The sequence below is a fragment of the Alligator mississippiensis genome, chromosome 6, assembly GCF_030867095.1.
Source record: "Alligator mississippiensis isolate rAllMis1 chromosome 6, rAllMis1, whole genome shotgun sequence".
Lineage (NCBI taxonomy): Eukaryota > Metazoa > Chordata > Crocodylia > Alligatoridae > Alligator > Alligator mississippiensis.
In genome coordinates, this window is record NC_081829.1 from 73,840,064 (window position 1) to 73,867,608 (window position 27,545).

The window sequence follows — 27,545 nt, forward strand, 5'->3', positions numbered from 1 at the left end:
GGCTCTGTAACTGTCCTATGCATGCCCTGCTTTGAAACTTCTTAATAGAAGATAATATGTTGTACTGTCAATTCTTCTTTTAACAGCCATGAGCACCCTTGCACCCCCGTGGCTGCAGTCTCCCAGCCGTGGGGTTGTGACATGCTTCCCAGCAACTGGGAGATTGCAGTAGCTGCTGCCTCCCAGCCATAGGACTGCCTACACCAGCAAATTAAAGCTGGATAAAAACCAGCCCTAAAGTTTATACATTTTCAAGCAATAACTTTTTATAGTTGGTTGGACCTTTTTAAGGTGAAGTAGTTAATTTGCACATTTAGGCAGTTTAAATTTATTGCACAATTAACAAGGAAATTGCACAATAGTTATAACATGTAGAGGGAACCACAGACATCATCCATACAGTAGCATGATTATTCACAAAATATAGTTAAAGCTCATGGGTAAGTCACTGCAGCATTGGGTACACGTCACACTTCCTTTTTCTCTTTTCTCTCCTATGAGAGACACTGTCAATTTACTTTTCTCTTTTCCTGATTTTCACTCATCCTCCCCTCCTTCCAGCTACCTCTTTTCAGCAATTTATCTAGCAATAAAACAACTGGTGCCAAAATAAACCAGTACATATGCATTTTACACTGAATATTGCGCTAGAAAAGGTGCAGAAGATGCTGACAGCAATGAGATATCCAGGGATATGAAACATAATTAACTCAGTAATTTAAAGGAACTTGATTATTTTAATGTTGTTATGTTTCAAATTAGGCACAAGCCACAATGATTCAATTTATCCCTGATTAACATATGGTCCTTGTTGTCATTTAAAAATCATTCCATTTTTCTACTTTGCATGATAGGATCTAACAGAAAAGATAAATGAAAATGAGAGAAAACTTACATCAGATTTCTGTGAAATTTTAAAAGACATGGAAGAATATCTGCAGCCAGTGCTGTCACAGTTTGATAGTTCTGATTTCAGGTAAGATTTTTTTCAAATGTTTTATCAGCTACATTCTTATGTCTTAAATATTTCAAAAATATTTATAAATTTAGGCCCTGATCCTGCATAACTTACACATGTGCTTAACTTTAAGCAGAAATATTGCTACATACAAATTATTCAAATTCTTAAAAATGCAATGTATGTGTAATCTTTGTAAATCATTGCAAGATTGGGCTATACATGGGAGTACTTGCCACCACTGGCAAATGATAAATAATTACACAAATATTAAAATCAGGTGGAAACAATATCATTGACCTAATTATACCTGGCATTTTTAAATCTCAGGAAAAAAGTTTTAGGTCGCATTGTTTCATTCAGATCTAGGCACTTAGTTTTCCTTGGCTCAGTGCATAAATATTGATATTCATAATATTTAAGATACAATTTTTCTTCTCAGGGAGCAGAGCCAAACAGCTTCACCAGCTGAATCAGGAAAAACAAAAGCCAAGGATAAGGAGGTGAAACATACTGCACCAGAGGGTATGTGTTACATTGGAATGAATATTTAGAGACAGATTTTAAAATATTGGTTCTCTTTTTTTGCCAACAATTTGAATGTACAAGTAGTTTAAGTTATTTGCCATAGATGTTAAGGGACTTGATTATGCCTACAAATTAGCCACTTAAATGGCAAAATGACCTACGTTTCACCCAGGCCTATTTACACCTTCATTTTTGCAAAGGATATCTTAGCTTACCGATCTGTACGAGCTCCAAATAGTCAAGGATTATGGCATTATAGAAAACTGGTCTTTTTGGGAGTAAGGCAAAAAGCAAAAAGGAATTTTCTCAGGTCCTTCAATTTGTTTGCTTTACCATTCCCCCTCCCCACCCCCCACTATAGGTTGTTGAATCTTGGTACCTTTGTATTTAATACTGTCCTAAATCTGGACCGTCTGCCTTAAGAGGCTCCAAGAGGAGATAGAGAGAGGGCACATTTATGTGCACTCTTTACTATTCAATACATTAATCTAAGGGTAAAGCATCACTGTCTACATGTGCACAGCAATTACTGAGAGGTAGAGTAATGTAAAGTGCCATTAACTAGTACTGACAGATACAGGTACTAGCCAACAGCACTTTACATTAATGTGCCTGAATGCACGTGTAGAAGCTGAGCTGGGAGTAGATTGCTCCTGGTCAGGCCAGGCAACAGGGGGCCACAACTGGAGGAAAGGCAGCAAGAGGGCACAGCAGCCCCCCTGGCTCTCCAGGGACCTAGCAGACCTCCTGAGGCTAAAAAGAAAGGCCTACAAAGGATGGAGGATGGGAGTCACCTCCAAGGAGGATTATTCTGCACTGGTCCGGTCCTGTAGGGAGCAGACCAGGAAAGCCAAGGCTGCAACTGAACTCCAGCTAGCTTTGAGCATCAAGGACAATAAAAAGTCCTTTTTCAGATATGTGGGGAGCCGGAGGAAAAGCAGGGGCAATGTTGGACCCCTGTTGAACCAGATGGGGCAACTGACAACTGACGCCCAGGAAAAAGCCAACCTATTAAATAGGTACTTTGCGTCGGTCTTTCATCAGTCCCATGGGACACCCATGCCCCCTATGGGACAGGGAAGTCCGGGTGAGGGTGATCCCCTGCCCTCCATTGATGCTGACTTCGTGAAGGAACATCTTGAGAAGCTGGATACCTTCAAGTCAGCCGTACCTGACAATCTTCACCCCGGGGTACTCAAGGAGCTGGCGAGCATCATAGCCCAGCCTCTAGCACGGATCTTTGAAAACCCTTGGTGCTCTGGTGTAGTGCCCGAAGACTGGAAGAAGGCCAATGTGTTGCCTATCTTCATGAAAGGGAGGAAAGTGAATCCGGCTAACTATAGGCCCATTAGCCTGACTTCTATCCTGGGGAAGATCTTAGAAAAGTTTATTAAAGAGGCCATCCTTAATGGACTGGCCGACGCCAACATCTTAAGGGATAGCCAGCACGGGTTTGTTGCGGGTAGGTCTTGCTTGACCAATCTCATTTCCTTCTACGACCAGGTGACCTATCACCTGGACAAGGGAGAAGAGATTGATGTCATATATCTTGACTTCAAAAAAGCCTTCGATCTGGTTTCCCATGATCGCCTCTTGGAGAAACTGGCCAATTGTCGCCTTGGGTCCTCCACGATCCACTGGCTGGAAAATTGGCTCCGGGGTCGGACCCAGAGGGTAGTAATTGATGGAAGTCACTCATCGTGGTGTCCTGTGACCAGTGGGATCCCCCAGGGCTCTGTCCTTGGACCCATACTGTTCAACATCTTCATTAATGATGCAGACACTGGAGTCAGAAGCGGACTGGCCAAGTTCGCTGATGACACCAAACTTTGGGGCAAAGCATCCACACCAGAAGACAGGCGGGTGATCCAGGCTGACCTGGACAGGCTCAGCAAGTGGGCGGATAAGAATCTGATGGTGTTCAACGCCGATAAATGCAAGGTTCTCCACCTTGGGAAGAAAAACCCGCAGCATCCTTATAGGCTCGGCAGTGCTATGTTGGCTAGTACTATGGAAGAAAGAGACTTGGGGGTCATCATTGACCACAAGATGAACATGAGCCTGCAATGCGATGCTGCGGCTAGTAAAGCGACCAAAACACTGGCTTGCATCCATAGATGCTTCTCAAGCAAATCCCGGGACGTCATTCTTCCCTTGTACTCGGCCTTAGTGAGGCCGCAGCTGGAGTACTGCGTCCAGTTTTGGGCTCCACAATTCAAAAAGGATGTGGAGAAGTGAGAGAGAGTCCAGAGAAGAGCCACGTGCATGATCAGAGGTCAGGGAAGCAGACCCTACGATGACAGGCTGAGAGCCCTGGGGCTCTTTAGCCTGGAAAAGTGCAGGCTCAGGGGTGATCTGATGGCCACCTACAAGTTTATCAGGGGTGACCACCAGTATCTGGGGGAATGTTTGTTCACCAGAGCGCCCCAAGGGATAACGAGGTCGAATGGTCACAAACTACTACAAGACCGTTTCACGCTGGACATGAGGAAGAATTTATTTACTGTCCGAACCCCCAAGGTCTGGAACAGCCTGCCACCGGAGGTGGTTCAAGCGCCTACATTGAACACCTTCAAGATGAAACTGGATGCTTATCTTGCTGGGATCCTATGACCCCAGCTGACTTCCTGCCCTTTGGGCGGGGGGCTGGACTCGATGATCTTCCGAGGTCCCTTCCAGCCCTAATGTCTATGAAATCTATGAAATCTATGAACTGCTGTTTGTCTTAGAAGTGGTGGGGTGAGCTGTCCCCAGCTCCTAGGCATCTCCAAGCAGCATGGAGTTGGGGGTTTACCTCAGCTCTTTTCCAAGGAGAAAAATTCTTCTGATGATTTAGATTAACTGGAGAGGGATTGCCTGGTTGGTTACAACTGTTATAATCCCTGATTACCATGGCCTACGTTATGATAATGTCCATTCAAGTCTATCACGGTGCTGCTCAGGCATGGCACAGTTTGTAGGTTTAGATAAAACATTGGTTGATGCAGAAACGTGGTATTGGTCAGCACTTTGGGGTGTGCAGTGTTAAAACTGTATCATCTGGTGCCTGTTAGACCTGAGGAATTTGCCCAGAAGCCTTTCTTTCATGGTGAATATTAACTGAATATGAATTCCTTTCCATTTAGCAAGGTATATAATTTGATCCTGTTCTCTCAGCTCCCAGGTATACTCAAAATGCTAAATTGCCTGGGCTACAAATAGCACACAAATGGCAAAGTTCAAGTTGAGCGGCGACTGGGTTAACTCTGGCTTCTTCTCACCCATTGTCTGCGCGCAGTTTAAAAGGGCCCGCTGACCAGGAAAAAGCCCAGTTAGACGCAGGAGCGGCGAGAGACGCGCGGGTGAAAGCTTGCTGCGCCCCCGCTCCCCTGAAGCCCCCCAGAAACCCTCCAGCAGCCGCGGAGCCCCCCGCTGACCCCCAGCGCAGCCGGGGTAAGCGGGGCCCGTGGAGAGAAGGGGCTAACCCCTTAGTGTGTGTGTGGGAGGCGGCAGCTGAGTGGAGCCGGGCCGGGTCAAGCCCCGCCCAGGCCCCTACTTGTCCCAGCCCCCCAGGGAGGGAGAGAGAGAGAGAGAGAGAAGGGGGGGTACTCACCAGCCCCCCTCCAGTAAGGCAGGGTCCCCCAAATCCCAGGCAGGGCCCCCGTATTTGCCTTAAGAGCAGCTTCCTCGACGGCAGGCCCACTGCGCATGCGCGCAGTTTAAAAGGGCCCGCCGACCGGGAAAAAGCCCAGTTAGACGCGGGAGCGGCGAGAGACGCGCGGGTGAAAGCTTGCTGCGCCCCCGCTCCCCTGAAGCGCCCCAGAAACCCTCCAGCAGCCGCGGAGCCCCCCGCTGACCCCCAGCGCAGCCGGGGTAAGCGGGGCCCGTGGAGAGAAGGGGCTAACCCCTTAGTGTGTGTGTGGGAGGCGGCAGCTGAGTGGAGCCGGGCCGGGTCAAGCCCCGCCCAGGCCCCTACTTCGCCCAGCCCCCCAGGGAGCCACGCGACCGGAGCCTCGCGAACAGGCTGCACAAACAGGCGCGCTTCTCTGCCGGCGCGTGAGTTAGCGCGGAGTTCGCGCGGGAGGGCGTGCGGGTGGGCGCCAGACCCTGCCTGCGCACCCCCCAGGGTAGACAGTCCCAGCCGTAGCCAGCCTACCAGAGGCATGACACGGATGGGCACGCGCCGCACCCCGAGGGTCCCCTCGGGCTCCGCGGCCCCCCCCTCTGGCACCTCAGAGACGGCCACCCAGACGGAGCCCCTGGTTCCGGGCTCCACGCAGACAGAGCCCCTGGCTCTCGGCTGCGGGGGCTGCCTGTCCCTTTTTCAGGCTCTGGGGCCTGGGAGCATGGCGACCTCCCCTTGCGGGGTCTGCTCCCTTTTGGGGTCTCTGGCGCGCCAGCTGGAGGAGCTCCAGGCCACAGTCCACAGACTGCGTGCCATCAGGGACTGCGAGCAGGAGATAGACTCCTACTGCCAGGCCCTTCTCCCCCGGGACGCAGAGGGTAGATCGCAGTCTCCCTCCAGGCCAGAGGAGGACTCTGGGACCTCCTGCTGTGTCCAGCCAGGGGCATGGACCAAGGTGGTCAAGGGCCCTAAGGCCCGCCGCACCAAGGCCCCACCCCCGCCACAACTGAGCAACAGGTACGCACCTCTTGCTGCCCCAGCAGAGCCTGCTGAGTTGCCGGCCCCCACAGGCAACATGGGCCCAACTGCAACTCCCGCCCCTGTTCTCCCCAAGACAAAACGTAAGGTGTTTGTTGTGGGAGACTCCCTCCTGAGGGGGACGGAGGGGCCAATCTGCCACCCTGACCCCTTAGCCCGGCAAGTCTGCTGCTTCCCAGGGGCCCGCATCCGGGACATTGCGGAGAGGATCCCCAAGCTCCTCAAACCCACAGACCGCTATCCCATGCTCCTTATTCATGTGGGCACCAATGACACGGCTCGGAGCACTCCCAGCCAGGTCATGAGGCGCTACAGGGATTTGGGAGCGGGGCTTAAGGGTCTGGGGGCACAGGTGGTGTTCTCGTCGATCTTCCCAGTCTCAGGCTATGGGCTGAGAAGGGACAGGAGGATCTATGTGGTCAACCAAAGACTGCGGCGCTGGTGTCGTCAGGAAGGCTTTGGCTTTCATGACCACAGCCCGCTCTTTGGCGAGAGAGGCAGCGAGCTGCTGGGAAGAGATGGTCTCCACCTCTCTCCCCTAGGGAGGAGGCTCTTCTCAGCCACACTGGCTGACCTGCTCCACCGGGCTTCAAACTAAGCCCGCTGGGGGACGGGGGCACGACCGCCACTGCTGGCCCGCTGAGCAAATCTTGCAAAGCCAGCGGATCATGGCACTCAAGGGAGCCCGCCCCAGCCCTGGTAAAATCTGTGGGCAAGGAAGGAGCCCCCCAGGGGGCGCTTGCCTGCCTGTACACAAATGCCAGGAGCTTGGGGAATAAGCAGGAGGAGCTCATCCTCCTGCTCAGTGCAAACAATTACGATGTCATAGGGATCACGGAGACCTGGTGGGACTCCACCCATGACTGGACCACGGGGATAGATGGCTATACCCTGTACAGGAGGGATCGTGTAGAGAAAAGGGGCGGGGGTATAGCTCTCTATGTTAAGGAAAGCTACGCGTCCCTGCAAGCCAATATTGGCGACCAGGGTGGACGGCTGGAGACCCTCTGGGTTAAAATCTGTGGGGAACACGGCACAGGGGACACAATGGTGGGAGTCTATTACAGACCTCCCACCCAAAGTCCTGAGCTAGACCAGGAGTTTGCCCAGGAACTGGCTGAGGCAGCTTGCTCCAGGACCATGGTTGTCATGGGTGACTTCAATTACCCAGACATCTCGTGGGAGGATCGCTCAGCAAAATCTGAGCGGTCGCAGAGCTTCCTCTCGTGCGTGGATGACCTCTACCTGACTCAAGAAGTCTATGGGCCAACGAGAGGCAAAGCGCTGCTCGACCTGGTGCTGGCTACTGGGGAGGACCTAGTCGGCGACCTAGTGATCGATGGGAAGCTGGGTGACAGCGACCACGAGCTGATCACCTTCACCATCTGCCAAAAAGCTGGCAAGTCGGTCAGCAACACGCAAGTCCTTGACTTCAGGAAAGCCGACTTTGACAAGCTCAGGAGGCTTGTCAGTGAGGCCCTAAGGGACTGTGACCGCAGGGAGAGGGGAGTTCAAGAAGAGTGGTTGCTCCTCAAGGGAGCGATCCTCAATGCACAAACTAAGTCTATTCCATCTCGGAGGAAAGGCAGCAAGAGGGCACAGCAGCCCCCCTGGCTCTCCAGGGACCTAGCAGACCTCCTGAGGCTAAAAAGAAAGGCCTACAAAGGATGGAGGATGGGAGTCACCTCCAAGGAGGATTATTCTGCACTGGTCCGGTCCTGTAGGGAGCAGACCAGGAAAGCCAAGGCTGCAACTGAACTCCAGCTAGCTTTGAGCATCAAGGACAATAAAAAGTCCTTTTTCAGATATGTGGGGAGCCGGAGGAAAAGCAGGGGCAACGTTGGACCCCTGCTGAACCAGATGGGGCAACTGACAACTGACGCCCAGGAAAAAGCCAACCTATTAAATAGGTACTTTGTGTCGGTCTTTCATCAGCCCCATGGGACGCCCGTGCCTGCTACAGGGCCGGGAAGTCCGGGTGAGGGTGATCCCCTGCCCTCCATTAATGCTGACTTTGTGAAGGAACATCTTGAGAAGCTGGATACCTTCAAGTCAGCCGGCCCTGACAATCTTCACCCCGGGGTACTCAAGGAGCTGGCGAGCATCATAGCCCAGCCTCTAGCGCGGATCTTTGAAAACTCTTGGCGCTCTGGTGTAGTGCCCGAAGACTGGAAGAAGGCCAACGTGGTGCCTATCTTCAAGAAAGGGAGGAAAGTGGATCCGGCTAACTATAGGCCCATCAGCCTGACTTCTATCCCGGGGAAGATCTTAGAAAAGTTTATTAAGGAGGCCATCCTTAATGGACTGGCCGACGCCAACATCTTAAGGGATAGCCAGCACGGGTTTGTTGCGGGTAGGTCTTGCTTGACCAATCTCATTTCCTTCTACGACCAGGTGACCTATCACCTGGACAAGGGAGAAGAGATTGATGTCATATATCTTGACTTCAAAAAAGCCTTCGATCTGGTTTCCCATGATCGTCTCTTGGAGAAACTGGCCAATTGTCGCCTTGGGTCCCCCACGATCCACTGGCTGGAAAATTGGCTCCGGGGTCGGACCCAGAGGGTAGTAATTGATGGAAGTCACTCATCGTGGTGTCCTGTGACCAGTGGGGTCCCCCAGGGCTCTGTCCTTGGACCCATACTGTTCAACATCTTCATTAACGATGTGGACACTGGAGTCAGAAGCGGACTGGCCAAGTTCGCCGATGACACCAAACTTTGGGGCAAAGCATCCACGCCAGAAAACAGGCGGGTGATCCAGGCTGACCTGGACAGGCTCAGCAAGTGGGCGGATGAAAATCTGATGGTGTTCAATGCCGATAAATGCAAGGTTCTCCACCTTGGGAAGAAAAACCCGCAGCATCCTTATAGGCTCGGCAGTGCTATGTTGGTTAGCACTATGGAAGAAAGAGACTTGGGGGTCATCATTGACCACAAGATGAACATGAGCCTGCAATGCGATGCTGCGGCTAGTAAAGCGACCAAAACGCTGGCTTGCATCCATAGATGCTTCTCAAGCAAATCCCGGGACGTCATTCTCCCCCTGTACTCGGCCTTAGTGAGGCCGCAGCTGGAGTACTGCGTCCAGTTTTGGGCTCCACAATTCAAAAAGGATGTGGAGAAGCTTGAGAGAGTCCAGAGAAGAGCCACGCGCATGATCAGGGGTCAGGGAAGCAGACCCTACGATGACAGGCTGAGAGCCCTGGGGCTCTTTAGCCTGGAAAAGCGCAGGCTCAGGGGTGATCTGATGGCCACCTACAAGTTTATCAGGGGTGACCACCAGTATCTGGGGGAATGTTTGTTCACCAGAGCGCCCCAAGGGATGACGAGGACGAATGGTCACAAACTACTACAAGATCGTTTCAGGCTGGACATAAGGAAGAATTTCTTTACTGTCCGAGCCCCCAAGGTCTGGAACAGCCTGCCGCCGGAGGTTGTTCAAGCGCCTTCATTGAACACCTTCAAGATGAAACTGGATGCTTATCTTGCTGGGATCCTATGACCCCAGCTGACGTCCTGCCCTTTGGGCGGGGGGCTGGACTCGATGATCTTCCGAGGTCCCTTCCAGCCCTAATGTCTATGAAATCTATGAAGTCTGTCTCCTCCCAAAAGTTTCAGTCTAACAAACTAGGACAACAAAAAAGTGCTGTTCTCCAGCCCCAAGAGCCCTGGATCTTGGGGTGTTCCCTTGTTTACCTCTGCAAATAGTGATCACCTCCGTTTCCCCTCCAGGGACCTGCCTGTGGTCTAAGCAGGGCAGTGCCACCAGGGAACGTCAGAGCCCTCCTTGGACAGGCTCTCCGAGGCACCAGCTCCATCCCTGCCCAGAGGCGATTGCTGTTTGCAGAGGTAAACAAGGGAACAAGCTTTCTGCACAGAAAATTCAGACACATTAATTCCACATATAGACATGCCCAGAGAGAGTCAAATCTAGACCTCATCTTGTGAACTATTTTGTTTAGTTTTTGTTGTGATAAATTATGATGTTTCTCAATAAAAATGAAAAAAATATACACTGGTAATTGCTTTTCAGCCTTGTCTATCAAGACTGTTGGCTTTGTGGGAAGTGGGGGAGGGTTTCTTTCCTCATATGAAGTTTGGCAGCTGGTTTCTTCCATCTTCCTAGTTGATCTCCACACATTTGTATTACTATAAAAGAAGGTTCTTTGGTAGTATGAGATCAGTGCTCTTTCTGAGTAATTAACCCATGTTAATTACCATGTGTTTATACAGTAAGATATTCCTGTTTATGTGTAACAGTTCTTTTAAAGGTCTTTTAAATGTATTTCCTTGTTAGGCAGACAAGGTTTTTTGAATCTTTGGGTGAATCTTATTAGACCAACTTAAATAGTTGGAAGAAAACTATAAAAACTATTTTTTCCAACTATTTAAATTGGTCTAATAAAAGATATCAGATTCACCCAAAGAACCTTGTCTGCCTATGTACTTAGACCAACACGGCTACAACCTGTTTCATAAACAAGTATAATTAATAACATATATATTAAGAATTGATTGATTTCTTCTTAGATACACCTATGGATTTAGGAGAGTCTTTAATATTACTAGCAGACAAATTACTTATGGAGCTACCTTTGGAAGCTCTGAGTATCTTTCAAGAGGAGGCAATATGTTCTATATCCAGAGACTTTTCTCTCCAACTTCTCTACAATCGAATACATATAGAGGAACCAGGTACAATTACTAGAGTATTCTTTGTAGTCCAAAACGAGGATGTAATAAAACCAAGTATTTATTATGCTATCCATATAATTTACATTGTACTAAGAGGCTGTCTTATATAATTGAATTCCTAGTAATAGTGGCTGAACTATCTGCTACAAAGAGTATATTAAAAACACGTGAAAAATTTTCAGTAATGTACAGGATTATGGGGTGGGGGGAACCATTGACAAAGTAAAAACTAACCAAATCAATTGTAAGATACACCTCAAATAACAATCATGCATTACAGTGATGCCTGACTGCCACACTGCCCTTTGAGCAAGAGTCATCTGTGCTTACTTTATTTAATCAATTATTGCAGAGAGTATTGAGAAATGTAATCTCATTTCTTCTGCTTCCTTCAAAACCATTTAAACATTCAGAGGCTCTCAACTACAGGTAGTTCATTTTCCTTCAAGAGTGTCAAGAATATTCACAAAGGTATTTTTGGTCATTTAACTGTTCAGGTGATGACATAGTGCACAAGTCTACACAAGCCACCCACTGCACAGTTGTTACTGCACAGTCATTTAGTACTTGCATAACCAAGCACTAAATGGCTGCGCCGTAACTGGCATTACTGCACAGTAGCATCTTGGCATGGTTTCCTAGTGGCTCTTACTACACAACAGTGTTGCGTCACAGTTCATACCAGTAACGAGCTACTGTACAGTAAGCCTCTCAGGTAGATGTGACCACTTATTCAGAATGATAAGGGCTTTTTTTCTGTTTCTTCAACAATGAATTATTCTTTCCATTAGTAGTATTCATATTTAATTAAATACTTATCTACTTCATTTTGTAAAAAGAAATAATTATTTAAATGCTAACATACTTCATTTTGCAAAATACCCAGAGTCTCTATTAAGATAGAAAACATTACATGCAGCTAGTTACTGGGGACTAATTAGGTAATTTCTTTCAGTGAAAGAATTCACACAGTAATTCAGTGAGCACCAAGTCTATAGTAAAGCTTTTATATTCTTTTTTTCTACAGAGAATGAAGTAAAAAAAGATGTTAAAAGTTCAAAGGAGCCAAAGCCAAAAGCAAATCAGAAAAAGAGCATAAAAATAGTAAGCAGAACCAATTATTCGCTTTTAACATAAAGGAGTGCTAATATCTATAATGAGATATAATTTTAAAGATATCTTATCTCATAAATGTGGAGTTACAGTTTTACACATATTTTCTTGAGGTTTTTCTAAAGATATGTTCGTGAAGAGGGGCAACAGAATAATTTGTTTTCCTTGTTTAGCTGTGTCACACTCATTTTTAGCGCTAGAAATGACTGGCGAAATTGCACTGCTAGAAATCACAGTGAGAGTGGGGGAATATATAGGTGCCCCAGCCTGCAACTACCTCCTCGTCTTTTCAGGCAAACAAGCTGAGCTCTGGCCTTGTTGAAATAAGAGAGTCCAGAGGAGAGCCATGCGCATGATCAGAGGGCCAGAGAACAGGCCTTATGAGGAGAGGCTGAGAGCCATGGGACTCTTCAGCCTGGAACAGCGTAGGCTCAGGGGTGACTTAGTGGCTGCCTATAAGTATATAAGGGGCGTGTATCAGGATCTGGGGGAACGTTTGTTCACCAGAGCACCCCAAGGGATGACAGGGTCAAATGGTCACAAACTCCTCCAAGATCATTTTAGGCTAGACATAAGGAAAACCTTCTTTACTGTCTGAGCCCCCAAAGCCTGGAGTAGACTGCCTCCAGAAGTGGTGTAAGCACCTACTCTGGACTCTTAAGAAACATTTAGATGCTTATCTTGCTGGGATTGTTTGACTCCAGCTGACTTCCTGCCCCTTGGGCAGGGGGCTGGACTTGATGATATTGTGAGGTCCCTTCCTGCCCTAATGTCGATGAAATCTATGGAATTTCTTCCTTGAGGAAGTGTTTTCCTGTGATCCCGGTCTCGAGATGGTGCTGGGGGCAACAGCAACTCAACTTCTCTCATACCAGGAGGAATCTAGCGGCAGGAAAATGCCTCAATGCCTTCCACAGATGGGAGTTACCCTGGTCTTGGGAAGGCATGGGGGGCATTTCCTCAAGGCCAGAGCCTGGCTCCAGTTGCAGGGGAGGGAAGGAGTCAAGGAGTAGTGTTATGCCCCCTATGCCTTTCACAGACCAGGGGCACCCCAGTCTCTGGAATGTGAAGCAAGCAGCAGCTAATTGATCCTTCCCAAGCCCCTGGATGAATCAAGCAGTGGGGATATGCCATATAGAGGTGTTCATTCTGGTGCAAGAAACTCTTGCTCAGACAAAAATCTTCAGCTGCATCCAGACGAGCAGGGGCATGTGCTTGCAGCAGCAGAAATTGCCTCAGTACACAACCCTGCATGTGCACTTCATAGCGGGATAAACTGTCCTGCAACATCAGCCAGGGAGAGCTGGAGGCTGAGGCTAGCACCTGTGCTGGCGCCAGCAGCCTTATCTGGTGACCTGGTAGCATGCTGGAACAGCAGAGGCATAGGTCAGACATCACCAGGGCCTGGCCAGCAGCCAGAGCTTTGCTCTGGACAGCCCAACCTCCATATGTGCCAACACATGCTTATTTTGCATGCTTTGCACCGCTTATGTTTCTGGGGGTGGGGGGTGTTGCTACCAGGAAATCCCGGTATCAATTTTGCCACTGCACTGCGTATTTGTAGCACAGTGCACGTTCTAATGTTTGCTGCTTGTGGTTTGTGGCACTATAAACTACATGCCCCTGCTCATCTGGACACAGCCTTTCTGGGCAAAAACTGAAGATCGAGAAACCACATGAATGCCTGTATACTCTCAGCTTCTAACAGCATTTCTCCTGTTAGAAACAAGGGCCTGTTCACACCCATTGTAAGTGTTAAATAGAATGAATATCAGATTTTGTGATGAGAAGCCAGATCCTTCATCTTTTCTCAATAATTTCTGAGCTGCTTTTTCCTTATTCTGTTTATCAGTGATGGTACACAACAGGAAATCACTTCAAATATACTTGAGCTATTTCTCATCAACAAAATAATTGTTGCCTATGCTTTTGATTTTAGTTGGTACTGGCGTATAGATCTGATTTTTTTTACCTATGCTTCTAGCATTCAGTAAACCTTTTGAGTATCTGATTTTGTCGGACCCAGTTATGTATTATTGATATACCTTGGTAAAAAAGCAATCTTTATTATTATTTAATTGTAGGTGCCAGTTAATCGTGTTTTACCTCCTAATTGCATGCCTGTGGATATGAATAATTTTAAATGTATCCTTTCAAAAGTTACTGTTATCCAAGATATATCAATTAAGATTACAGATTTCATTGTTTGCATCTTCTTAACTGTGTATCAGATATTGTGGATCCGTATAATGAAACAAAAGAAACAGGTAATGTTTAAAGTACTTGTCTCCCAAACTGGAGTTGTGACATTAAAGTTGTTGACTAAACAGCTCTTTCTGATACAAGTACTTACTTAATCATCAGTGAGTTTTGATGATTTCTTCTGAGTTTTTCTAATTTTTTATAAAAATAAAAACCTGCTTCAGATTCAGTCACTTGCCAAATTAGGTTGCATTCTTCCATCAAATTAGAAATCAAATATTAAATTTGTATCTCAAATACATTATTTACGTAATCTTTCTCACTAGGTGTTCCCCCCAAAATGCACAGGTTATTAGCAAGAACTTGTTATAGCATTTTTAATTAAGATGGAAAGCTATTGCTTAAGCACTATACTGAGGGCCATAAGTGGATTAAGCAGGTATGAATGTTGAGTATACTGCTAAGGCTGCAGAAGTTCTATGTCCTTCATAAGCTTGGAAAAAAGTCTAATGAGAGACGTGGGTTAGGAGAAGGGTAAAGGAATCCAGTCACCCTTATGTACTATCCAACAATTGCTGCTAGTTCCAGGGAGCTGCTGTATATTTGTTCTGAACTGTAACTCCACAACCTGGCCTCAGCTCATGATGGTAACTTTCAGCTCCTAACTCCTCTGTTGTCTTACATTTCACCTGCATAGAGCCTGATCATTCTGACTCTGTGCTGGTCTTTGGATGTACAACCCAAGAGAAAATATTGGACACTTCTTGAATGCTTATCTGGAATTCTTGCACTATTTATTACTGAGATGTATTTCTTCCTAAATAACTGACTGGTGCAGTTCTTACATTGCAGAAGCAATAAGTCCTTCTAAAAAAATAAGGGAAATCCTACAAAAATACCAGGAGCAATTTACATCTCATTGGGAAGGTGTTATTGGTAGCATTCGTGTTCCAAGGTTAGTAATTACTCTTCTATGTTGCTCTCCATTTTACTTTTTTTTTTCTTCAATTACAGTACTTCCCAAAGGCCCCAATCAAAATTAGGGCCCCATTGTGCAAATATGTGATGGCTGCCCCAAATATATCTTTAGCTTTGTAGACAAAAGTTTTCAAAAAGAATCCAGGAAACAAACCCGAACGAAACTTAGCCAAACCGGTAACACCAAAACTGCAGGATACGTGGATATTCTCATGAGTATTGGTACTGCCTGTTGGAATGTTAGAACAGCCTATTGGAACTGTATTTTTTGATTGCAATAAATGAAGTCTTAGAAAATAGTAATGTAAATACTGGAAAATGAGAAGACCAGAAACTTTGCTGAAAGTCAATAAATAGATAAATAGAGTCATAAATTAGCATTCTAGCAAAGTACTAGGTGAGTACATACTCTTCTGTGGACCTTACAACTCCTCCTGGCCTCAAACAGTTAAAAAACATTTTTAATATATAAAATGTTTGCAAACTTGCTTCTGTATGTACATTATGATATTGCAATATGGGAACACAGAGTTCTGAAATAAATCAATGGAGATTTATCTCATAGTGTACAATTTTGAGGAGATCTGATAGTAAAAGTATAATAATTTTTACAGTTAATTAGAATAATTCCATGTATGAATACTTCAGTCTTACCCAAAGTAATTAAAATGCAGCAGCTCAGTATTGCCATTATCAGTGCATTATTTACTATGAGATGTTAGACTGTTATAGTCTATATAAACTTCTATTGCAAATTCTGCTTCATAACATTTTCTCTGTCTTTCTGCTTTATATATATTCTTCCAAACAATTGCTTGTTGAGTAACTAACACAGAAAAAATTTGCATAGATGTCTTTGAAAAATATTTTGTGAAATATTAACATAGTCTAAACAACTTCTTGCCTTTGCTTGCAGTCAAGCTGAATGGGAGCAGCTACTGAGTAAAAGCAGTGCATTTCTGTTCTATGGGATGGAGAGAGTTTTATCTCATATATTACTTGACAGATTGGTTGCTATGAATATCCCAGGTGAGGAAAGCAAGCTGAAAAGGAATATTTGGTATACTTTTTTCTCACTAATAATCATAAAATTATATTTATTCCATACCAAATAATTATTAATGTTACTGTTCTGCAGTAAAGGGCACATTTCAATGCACAGCTGAAGGGCCATGCTCTTCATTTAAGCTATTCTGTGTTTAATACTGTCAAGCCCTGCCGCTGGTACAGGTGCGATCACGTTTGTGTTAGGAAGGAGCTTGGATTGTGGCAGAATGGGAACTGCAATTTCTAAGCATCAGCCATAAACCTGTGTTCTGTTTGAAAAGGAGGATACTGGAAGGCAGAAAAGGGTCACTATTTCCCCCTTCCTCACTTTCCAAGCTAGCTTCATGTTCAGGTAAAATAAGCACTTCAGGCAGCTGGTGACCAAATCAGAGACGCATGAAGATTCCACTCCCCCCAGAAATGCCTGAGAGGAAATCCCACCTGATAGTAAGCAAGTTGCTCATCATCTAGGGATATAACCCTTGCCATCTTAGGTTATTTCCTGGCCAAACTGTCCTCAACCCTTACTATCAAAACAAGCATAGCAGTCTCTTGCTTTTTATCAGAACCAACAATAGTTAAGAAGATTGTGCTTTCTTAGCAGAAGGAAAATTCTGTACCAGAAGCTTCCAGAGAAATCTGCATGGGGAATGCAAAAAAAGAGCTTCTGTGTAGGAGCACTCACAATGACTAATCTGCTTTTCAGAACATAGTCATAGTAAGACATGAGTTGCTAGCTATGTGCAGACAACCTTTCAGTTAATGCTCTGTCCAAAGAAGCAGACTTGTGGAGTTGTTGAGTGGGAGTAAGCTCTTTTCAGTGTGGAATTAGTTGTCTACTTCAAACTACATCAGAATGTCCTTTTACAGGCAGGCAAATATAAAAGTGCCTCCTGCCCTACTCTTGCACACTTGCTACAGAGCAACCCTTTCAAACTGGAGAGTGTACTTACCAGACAAGTTTCCAGAATCTCTAAGTACACATGCTTTTAGTTTACTTAGGCCATTCTGTAGATTATATGCCTGAACCAAAAGAATATACCTACAAACCTGCCCAAGTGGGATCAGATCAATAGTCAAAATCCAACAACCAGCAGCAGATGTTTAAAAAGGGGCAAAAGGCGATGTAGTGGCTACTTTTGATACCAACAATGGAAATCTCCTATGTACTGTTAGAGGTTGCCTTATTATGAAGGCATCAATGTTCATATTCTTTTGAAAAGCAAAAAGTAATGTTGAAGTAGAAGTATCATCGTGTTCAAAACAACAGAATCTTAGGGCCTCATATTGCAAAATGTTAAAATTTAGTACCAGGTGGCAAGCTAGGCATTTTGGAAACCTGTCATAGATGTCCCTAGGAACACTGGGGGAAAATGTACAAAATACGTCAACTAAGTTCTGTTCCTCTGCAAATTCATTTGGTAGGAAATTGTTAATGGGTTGGGTCTGATATGGCATGTGTTCTCAAGGCCTGACACCATGCCTTGCTCTGGTATCACAAGTGTACAGATGGAGTGGTATAACACTCCACTCTGACTAAAATGTCCTTTTCCCCAGTTGAGTTCATTCTGAAGGTTGCTAGGGGCATGATACTGCGTTGTGCTGTGTACACAGGTACATCATTCTTAAATGTATGGGGATGGAATGTCCATTCCTGGCTCCTGTTGTTCTCTAATAATAATTAAAGCTCTGCTTAATCTTCCTACTCTACTTCTGTGATTTGCTGCTCATTATTTCCCAGTAGTGATAAATGAGAATAAAGCCGTGACTGTGCAACAGAATGAGAAATTTCTTACCTGCTAATTTTCTTTTCTTCTGTTAGCATCATCTCTGCTCATTCAACCCACCCTGATAGTCTGATAAATGGCCAGAATACAAATTGAAGCTTTTTCCTAAAGGGAGACTTAGACATCTAATTGTCTCAAGGTTAATTGATTCATTATATCAAGTTATTACCTTAATACTAATAATTAATTTCTGGAGCGTTTCTACAGCTTTGGAAAAATTCTCCTGGTGGCCTGAGCTGAAGGGTGGGGTTTTAGTACTGGAACATTCAGAAGCCATACTGGCCTGCCTCCAGGTTCTGTAGATGGGGGCATTAACTCATTCACGATAAATGAAGAGAGAAGTTGCTAACAGAAAATTGTCAGATTAATTTTTCATTGCTCTTAGAATGGTTTTAGGTCATGTCCATACTACACACACTTTACCAGTATATTACAGGTATAATAAATCAGCAAAATATTCTCAGTGTATACCTAGCAAGCTAGTAAAACTATTCACACCCCTAGCCGTCCTAGGTGTATAGTCTAAATTGAAGTTTTCAGCAGCAGATCCCATGGTACTTAAGGTTGTGTTTTTTTTATTGAACATACCTTCCTCTGTTGTTTAGAGGCAGATTTTTCTCTTCTGAAATTTGGTTTCCTCCCATTGCATCCAGATATCTTAGAAAGGCAGACATAAAATGCAGCAACTTTTCAAAGATATCCTCTAATATTTGGGCCTAAATTTAAATCAGAGAGGGCATGTCTATTGGCGTGCTACAGTGACATAGCAATCACATGAGTCTACACGTGATCACCAGCTACGTCGCCATAGCAGCCCACTCCCCACTTATAGTGCATTGCTATGGCAACATAGCGGTGAAATCTAACCATGCACCACGCTCATGGTGCAGTAACCACCCCGTACTGCACCATGCTTTACTACTTCCAAAAGGAAGTACTAAAGCATGGCACTGTAGCAATGTTGCCATATGGGAACACGTAGACGTGCCTAGAGTTATTTACTCTGTATAAGGAGTGGCCACGTGACCAGCTCTCCCAAGATAGCTGCCCCTAATAGGAGCAGTTAAAGTGCCTGAACACTTGGTGGGGAGAGCTGGTTGCTACTCCATTATAAAATAGATACAGGGGTGGACATGCAATCAGTATAATGCTCTAACTCACAGTGGCTACTTCTCAAGTGATGACTTCATGCTAGAGTGGAATGATATAGTCCCAGTTTAAGGCGGTACAGTGTGTCCACTCCACTTTTATCCCAGAGTACAGTCAGTTTACTGCAGAGTGTGACCATGTTGAAAGTTTGACCATAGCTGCCTAACAACCAGACTTCTTTTAAAAATATTTAGGCATCTATAAACAGATAGGTGCCTATTTGCCTCCTTAAATTCTTGAGCAGGTTTACAAATTTGACCCCAAGTCCTAAAATATCTCTTTTTCTTAGCACAGCTGTCAGAATTAATCCCCTGTAAAAAGTTCACTATTCACTCAGCTAATAGGATTGAATATAATTTAAAGGGAAGGTGTATTCACAAGTTGTTCTGCTTTCAGTTCACCTGCACAAATTTTCACAGTCCCAGTTTGACAGCCCATAATGTTATCCTGCAGGCTATAGACTGAACCAGATTCAAAGCCAGTTTTTCTTTGAGGTCAATACATTTATTTGCTCATAAGCCTTCACTGAACTGTGTCTTCACTGAACATATCAATATAATTCACTGTCATCAAAGACGAATTTTGTTTCCTATGAATGGAGATTTCATATTTACCAGTCTGCCTACAGTTTTCTGTATTTAATAGTTTTTGAGAGGGCATGAATAGTCATTTACAAAAGACAGATTTTTTTTTAGAATTACAGTAGCTTTTTGTATTTTTCTCAAATATTCAAGAATGCAGTGCAGGAATTAAAAAGCTTGCTAATGAATTAGGCAGACAAGGTTCTTTGTGTGAATTTGATATCTTTTATTAGACCAACCCAAATAGTTAGAGAATGTTGGCCCTTAGACTAGCATGGCTACAACCTACACCCCTGCTAATGAATTAGTCAGTTCTGTATTTTTTTATTTGGTTTCACTGGCACCATAAATTAATAGCAAACATTTGGAAAAATCATATTTGATTTATAAGGCACTGGGATAATCTCCCAGAATAGTACATATATTATTTAAAATCGTACTTAAATTTAAATCAACAGATAGACAGCTGATATCCTGCTGTAAATGTCAGACATGTCATTGCGTGCAAAATATTATGGAATCTGTTTGGATAAAATTCAAATAGTAGACTTGGGTTGAAGCTTGTCCTACAATGATTAGAACTTAGTCATACAGGTAATTCCACAGAGCTTAGTTCTTCCTGTCTTGAATAAAATTGTAGTAGAGACCTGTAAATTATTTTTCCTATTAATTGAATGAATATTGTGCTAAGGACCCCTGGGATGTAATAGTATTAGGCACTATACAAACACTGAACAAAAAAAGATGTGTTAATAGAAGTGTTTGCTGAAATATGCATGGTCAGTTATCCGATGACAAGGATAGTTAGTAGCAAAGCCAAGGAGTTAAATCAGGGGTATGAAGTATACATCTTGCAGAGCTTCTCTGTCTTACCCACTGGGTTATGTATGGGCCCTGGAGTTTGAGGGACAGGCCAGTGGTGTGTAGGGCCCGATGTAGAAACAGGGGCCCCAGCTGACATGGCCATTGCAGCAGGAGGTGAGCAAGTCTTGCCCTGCCACCTTCTCCACAGCATCTGCCTGCCTCTCAGCCACTTGTCCCCCTGCTGCTGCTCTGGCTGCTTATGTCATGGCTGAAGCTGCTGCCAGTGCCTTGGCCCAAATACATCCCATAAGGAGCCCCCGTTCTGGATCTGGCCAGGGCATAAGGTAAGTTTGACACTCCTAGGATAGATAACTAACTTATAGTAGGGAAAGAACAGAATCTGGCCATGGACAGACTTGCTGTCTGGAGTGCTCCAAGTGCCTTTGAAGTACTACAAACAGCAAGGGTGCAGACATTCATGTTCAGTGAAGCACTTCAAAATAACTCTCAGAAAAGGAACATCTTTGAAGTGCTTACTTTAAAAGCTCTTTCTGACATGGCTGCACCCTCTAGTGGAGTGTGATAGGAGGTTGCATGATCCCCTGTTATCCCACAGTGCTCTGCTTCCCCTTCTTCACCCCCACCTAGGGAGGAAGTGGGGAGCCAGGCATGCAGTCACTGAGCTCTCTCCTGTGCATTCAGCTGTTCTTGAGAAACTGGAACAAAGAGGCATGCCTGTTCATCGTCGCCCTTGCTGGAGAACACTGCTGCTACATTTTCTCACAGCAGTTTTGAAGTTCTGGGCAGGGGGACATCTGCACAGACCTGAAGATGCTTTGACTTTGAAGTACTCCACATGGGAGTGTGATTTGGGCCACCTCAAATGGATTTCTGCCCATACTCTCTGGGTTCATTTGGTTATACTTTGTTATTAATGTACATGCTGCTGAAATAACAGAATTTTTTTTTTCCCCAGAATGCCAGTTGATGATACTTTTAGATCTGATGCAGTCAACTCAGAGTTCTCAACGACTGACAAAGACTGATATACACAGAAGGTCAAATAAATTTTGTTTTAGTAATATCTCTATTAAGCCACATTCTACTTTTTCTTTAAAAGTAAATTTAAAGTTCTGTATGCCAAATTTTATCTACTTCTGCAGGCAGAAAGAGCTCCTATTGAGCTCCTATTGAAGTCTGAAGTTAGGATTTGGGCATTTTTTTCCTGTGTTGTATTTTATCAGGGCCATGTTACTAAAGATAAATAGAAGAGTATAGCAAGGACCTGTAGAAACAAAATTACAGAAGTCAGTGTACAAATTTATATACAACAACCAAAATTATTAGAAGTCTAGAAAAGGTGACTCACAAGGTTAGGAGAACCAGGACTATTTAATCTGGAGAACAGAATCCGGAGGGGGAATATGGTAAGTTTTCAAGTACAAAAAGAGTTGTTACAAGGAGGATGGTAATCATCTGTTCTCCGTGTCCTCCAAGGACAGGACAAGAAGTAATAGACTGATACTGGAGCAAAAGAGATTTAGTATTTATATCATGGACATTTTTCTAATTATGGTAGTGTTTAAGTACTCTAGGTTAAAATTACCTAGAGAGATTGTCAGATTTCTATCACTGAAAGTTTTTGAGTACAGATTAGATAAATATTTTTTCTAAAGAGTTTTAGACTGGGATGTAACTGCCTTGATCAAGTAAGGAGTTGGACTTAGATGACCTCCTGAGTTCCCTTCAAGCCCTATTTTTCTATGATCCTGTGAACAGTGAAGAGGTGACAAGCCAAAACTCAAAAGTAAAAAGGGCAGAGAGAACAGAAACCTTTCACTATGTGACCTGAACCCGGATGCTGTGAAGTCAGGATTTTTAAGTCATTCCAGTTAAATCAATACAGCATTTTTATAATAGGCAAGACTTCCACATTCCTTCTAAAGCTTCATACACTTAATAGTTTGATTCTCAGCCAAGTGATTGTCTTTTACTGGAATAATATTTTTAAAGATGCTAATTAACTTTCTTGCACATGTTTACTATTGCTGACCAAGGATGTTTAACCTTGAAGACCGCTCTGTCTCCCTGGTGTCACATAATTTCCAATATGAATTCTTGACAGAGTAAGGCCTTTATCTTTGCTTCTAATGCCCAGGGCCAGATTAACTGGATAATGGGCCTTAGGCAAACAGTGGGCCCCTACTATATATATATATATATATATATATATATATATATATATATATATGTGTGTGTGTGTGTATGTATATATATATATATGTATATATATATATATATATATATATGTATATATATATATATGTGTGTGTGTGTGTGTATGTATATATATATATATGTATATATATATATATATATATATATATATATACACACAGTGTGTGTGTGTGTGTGTGTGTGTGTGTGTGTGTGTGTGTGTGTATCTATCTATATATATAGGGGGCCACAGTTTGTTTGCCTAAGGCCCATTACCCAGTTAATCTGGCCCTGGGCTTTAGAAGCAAAGATAAAGGCCTTACTCTGTCAAGAATTCATATTGGAAATTATGTGACACCAGGGAGACAGAGCGGTCTTCAAGGTTAAACACCCTTGGTCAGCAATAGTAAACATGTGCAAGAAAGTTAATTTTTAATTATATATATATATCTCCACATATGTAGATGGACAGGCTTGGGGAAGAGTTGGATTGAGCCAGGTGATGCCTCTGAGCTCAGGCAGCCTTTGGCCTGCTAGCTACCTGTCTGGAGAGCACTGCCGCTGCAGAAGGAAGGACCAGGGCCCCACCACAGCTCAGGGCTCTAGGCATGTGCCTAGTTTACGTATGCATTAATCTGGCCCTGCTAATGCCTTTCAGTTAATTTTGTAAAATGACATCAAATCCTCTGTCTAATAATTGTTTAATTTGTCAATAAACTTGTAACCCATGCCAGCATGCTAAGGCCAAGTGATGTGCTGGTTTTTGGGTCCTCAGGGTGTCAGTAACCCTGGGACCCCTCAGGCAGATCTACTAACTGAGGTGTCCCATGGAGAGGTGACTTTCCCTCACACTCACCACTCAGGAATGTGCTCTGAACCTGATGAACACATTATGCTTCATTATATACAACCAATTTATATACAGAAAAATAAACAAAAAATGTAATAACAATGGTTATAATAATAAAACTAACAATTTAGATACAATTTACAACTACAATATTAGGTGGATAATTCCTGCACACTGGGTGATTCCACTTGTGTTAAACAACCTCAGTAATTAAATTCACTTTGTTATAACGCTTTAAAACAGTTTTGCACCATAACTCCTTTAGTCCTTCCTGGCAACACAGCGAAACAGGCTCTGAACAGCTGCTGCAGGTAATAGGCTCCCATTTGTTTCCTTCTGGAAATACACTTCCTGCAAACATTAGTGATTAGCAGGGATCCTGGTTTTCCATTTCCCATGGAAAAACAGACAACCACAGATTTCCCATTTTTATCAGAAAAAACACGGATTTTCTCTTTTAGAAGAGAAACCCACAGATTTCCCCCTTTTGCAAAGAGCTCTGCAGACTGGCAGAGTTCCAGCCTACAAGAGCTGTTTGCAAAAGGGGCGGGGAAACCCTCAACCCTGCCCAGAAGGGAAAGGAGCAGGGAAGGGCAGGGCCCGACACTCACACTTACCAAAGGCTGCTTCAGGCTCACTCTTTTTGCTGGAGGTAAGTGGGGCTTGGGGGTTGCGGGGCAGGGCTGGGGGTGAAGCTGGCTAGGGGCTGAGGGAGTGGGGAGGTTTGCAGCCAGCCAGGCACTCCAGCCAGGAGGGGGTTTGAAGCCTGCCCACTTCTGGCCAGAGTGCTCAACTGGCTGGAAACCCCTGCTGCTCCTGGCCAGCTGCAAACCTCTCCAATCCCTCAGCCCACAGCCAGCTTGGGCACTCCCTGGCCGGGCACTCTGGGCTGGAGGGGAGATTTGCAGCTGGCCAGGAGTGGCGGGGGTTTGCAGCCGGCCAAGCATTCTGGCCAGGAGCAGGCATGCTGCAAGCCCCCTCCCAGCCAGAGTGCCCAGCCAGCTGCAAACCCTGGGTTGCAAATGATGTGCTCCCTGCCCTGCTGCCCTCCCCCAGGCTCTCCAGAGCGCAGCATCTGTGACTGGTGTGGCAGAGCACAGTGGGACCATGCACAAAAGCTGCCTGCCGCTACAAGCTCCTTGCTGCCCTGGCCACACTTTCTCTGCATGCACGGGCGCAGTGCACATCCACCCTGCCCCCACCCCCCACACAGATCTGGGGGGCGCAGGTCCCCTCTGCTCCCCAGGAGTGCATGCTGCCACTGGGAGCTGGACCTGCCCAAGCCGGTAGCAGCAGGGGGGGAGCCAGCTCATGCTCCTCCTATAGCAGCCGCTACCTTCCGTTGTGGGCAGGGGGCTGCAGACCTGGGTCCCTGGCCCCATAGCCCTGGCAGCTGGGGGCCCCCCTCCAGCAGGGCTGGGGGGCAGGGGCTGTGGGTGGGGGGCAAGGGGCACAAACATGGCCTGGGGGCTGTGGGGGGGGGGAGTGATGGACACCAGCAGGGCTGTGGGGGGCATTTAACCACGGATTTTGGGATTTTTATCAGAGAATTTGCAATTTTTTATCAGAGAATTTGTTATTTTTTTTTTATCATGGATAACGAGGATCCCTGGTGATTAGGTGTCCCCTCATGCACCCATGCTGGTTTGTTTTCTCTCGTCGTGCTCCTTCTCCGGTCTATCTCCCCCTACCAGTACATTCACCCACAGACAGGGGTTTCCCTCTGCAGGTCTCTGACACTGCAGCTTCTCCCAGCTTTAGCAAACCTACCAGCTTTGCTTACCAGCCCTCTCCAGGCCTGGAGTTAGCTCCTCCCCAGCTTCTCTTCTTTTCCCTCCCTCAACTTTTTTACAGCTCAGTAGCAGCCAATCAGAGCCCCTGGTTTGCAATGTGGGCTCTGGACACAATTCAAACACTCCAATAAAAAGCATGCAATGTGCACGGCATACTCTTCTGTTTGGTAAAGCTTATGCACCCTTTGCAAAGTTGCCGCCCTTTTCTTGCAGAGCTCTTAAGCACAGCTCACCCACTCAGCTTGCAGCCAGGTGAGCTTTGCATCTGTTACATACTAATTTTTACTAAGATCTGGGAGACTATATCAGCCCTAAATATTTCAGAATGGGTAGATAAAAGTATGTAACATCAATTATCTAGATCTACTACCTAATCAGGTCTCTTCTTGGAAAATATTTCCAGCTTTTCAAGTGAGTGTCCTACCAGTAGGAAATAAATAGAAAAATGGATTCCTAAAATAATGGCTTGACTAACTCTAAGTGTACACCCAGTTTGCAAACCAATAGAGAGACTGAGTGAGAGACTGAAGCTCTGAATATTTAAAGCCAGTAATCAAGCATGAGTAGAATAGTTGCCTGGTGCCTTTATTTCCCTTCATGTGGGTTGTTACCTAAATTAAGACACAAGACAATTCCTTAGTGTATTTTTTCCAACTCTGTGCATTTGCAGTCTCACACTAATAGATCATTGTTTTTACCAGCCTCTTCCTGTCAGCCTGGATTACTTAAATGGGTAATTTATGTCACAACTATAACAGCTTCCAGCAAGTTTAGAATAACATTCAATTAACCATAATTTCATGTTCCACAAGAAAAATAGATAGCATCCTCTGAAGAGATTATAGAAAACCTGTGTCCTTAATACTGAGTTTACCACAAAATTCAGAGACTGACAAAAAGGTTGGTTCTATTTGTAAATTACTACAATCCTAGCACTGCAACATTTTATTTAAAAAAAAATGCATTCTTCTCTAAAGGTTCAGTTTTGGCAATTTCATTTAATCTAATTGAGGAACTTTGTTTCTTTTCCTATACCTATGAGCCCCGAGACCTTTGCTGCAGTTGCTTTTAACTCTAAACATAAAAAGGGCAAACATCTCTGCTTTCTCTTGTGCATCAGCAATAGCACCAAAGAACACAACCCAGTCCTAAAGCCTGTTCTGCAGTATCTTATCCAAAACAAATGGGTTCTTTTGTTTCTTTTACTTTGCTTTAGTATGCTGCCTAAAAATCTAACATATCAATGCAGATGCTAGTTGAGTTCATGGCTGCTACAGATGCAATGGAACTTACTGTATATGTTTGTATTAATCATACAAACAACATACATTAATCATATCAAATATTATAAAGCACTTTACATATATCATGAATGGAAAAAGGCAGTTAAGCATCTTGCTGGACATTTTTGCTTATGGTAAAAGTTGAATAGGACAGTTGCACAAAACATATCATCATACTCAGCATTTTTGTGCATTTTGTTTCCTGCTTCTGTTCTTGTACTGTTGACTTTTTTAGCTCTCGACAGAAGTCTTTAGAGAGACCAACAGAGACAGCAATCCTTTTGAGCCTTACTGGTGTGCGTTCCATCATAGCTAACCAGTGGTACACTAGCCTGGAAGGGAATGCAGAAAACCTGGAAACTTTATCTGAGAGTAGGTATTTTTGGCAGATCTTTTCTATATCATTTGCACATAAGACTCTTTGATGCTTTATTTAAAATACAATCATTCTTATGCTATGGTCTCTACAAGTGGGATAGCTGGGAGAGAAGCTTCAAGAATCTGCAGGCCAATGGGTAGGGGTTGGACATTGTGAACCACGTACATCAGAGGCAGGCAATTTGGGCAAAGGGCCGCTTACTGAGTTTTGGCAAGCCATCAAGGGCCACATGACAGGCAGCCAGGGGCAGATAAATATTAATTTTTTGAATTTTTTAAGGGCCCCGTGGGCCGGATAGAATGGTCTGGCAGGCTGCATTTTGTCCACCCCTGATATACATCCTTGCTTTGCAAACCATGCAAAAAAACCCTACCGACTCCCATGGAGTGGTAAGGAGCTGCCAGAGAATAGTGACAGTTTAACAAAATGTTCTGTGTTCCCTTCAAATAAAACATTCACCTTTATTTTCTTGCTTTAAGACTAGTAAGATCTTGAGTTATATGAGCCACCAGGCAATCTATAATATAGTGCAGGCAC

At 44.7% G+C, this 27,545-nt stretch overlaps 1 protein-coding gene across 1 annotated transcript in view; it reads left to right on the forward strand.

Moving 5' to 3' along the window:
• CFAP46 (cilia and flagella associated protein 46) overlaps positions 1 to 27,545 on the forward strand; it is a 186,195-nt gene that overhangs the window by 148,268 nt on the left and 10,382 nt on the right. Inside the window, exons 49-58 of the mRNA XM_059730335.1 lie at positions 855 to 976; positions 1,401 to 1,483; positions 10,661 to 10,825; positions 11,853 to 11,929; positions 14,023 to 14,083; positions 14,170 to 14,205; positions 14,993 to 15,095; positions 16,035 to 16,147; positions 21,463 to 21,544; positions 26,865 to 27,001. Coding sequence (XP_059586318.1) covers positions 855 to 976; positions 1,401 to 1,483; positions 10,661 to 10,825; positions 11,853 to 11,929; positions 14,023 to 14,083; positions 14,170 to 14,205; positions 14,993 to 15,095; positions 16,035 to 16,147; positions 21,463 to 21,544; positions 26,865 to 27,001 — 979 coding nt within the window. The remainder of the gene's footprint in view (positions 1 to 854; positions 977 to 1,400; positions 1,484 to 10,660; positions 10,826 to 11,852; positions 11,930 to 14,022; positions 14,084 to 14,169; positions 14,206 to 14,992; positions 15,096 to 16,034; positions 16,148 to 21,462; positions 21,545 to 26,864; positions 27,002 to 27,545) is intronic.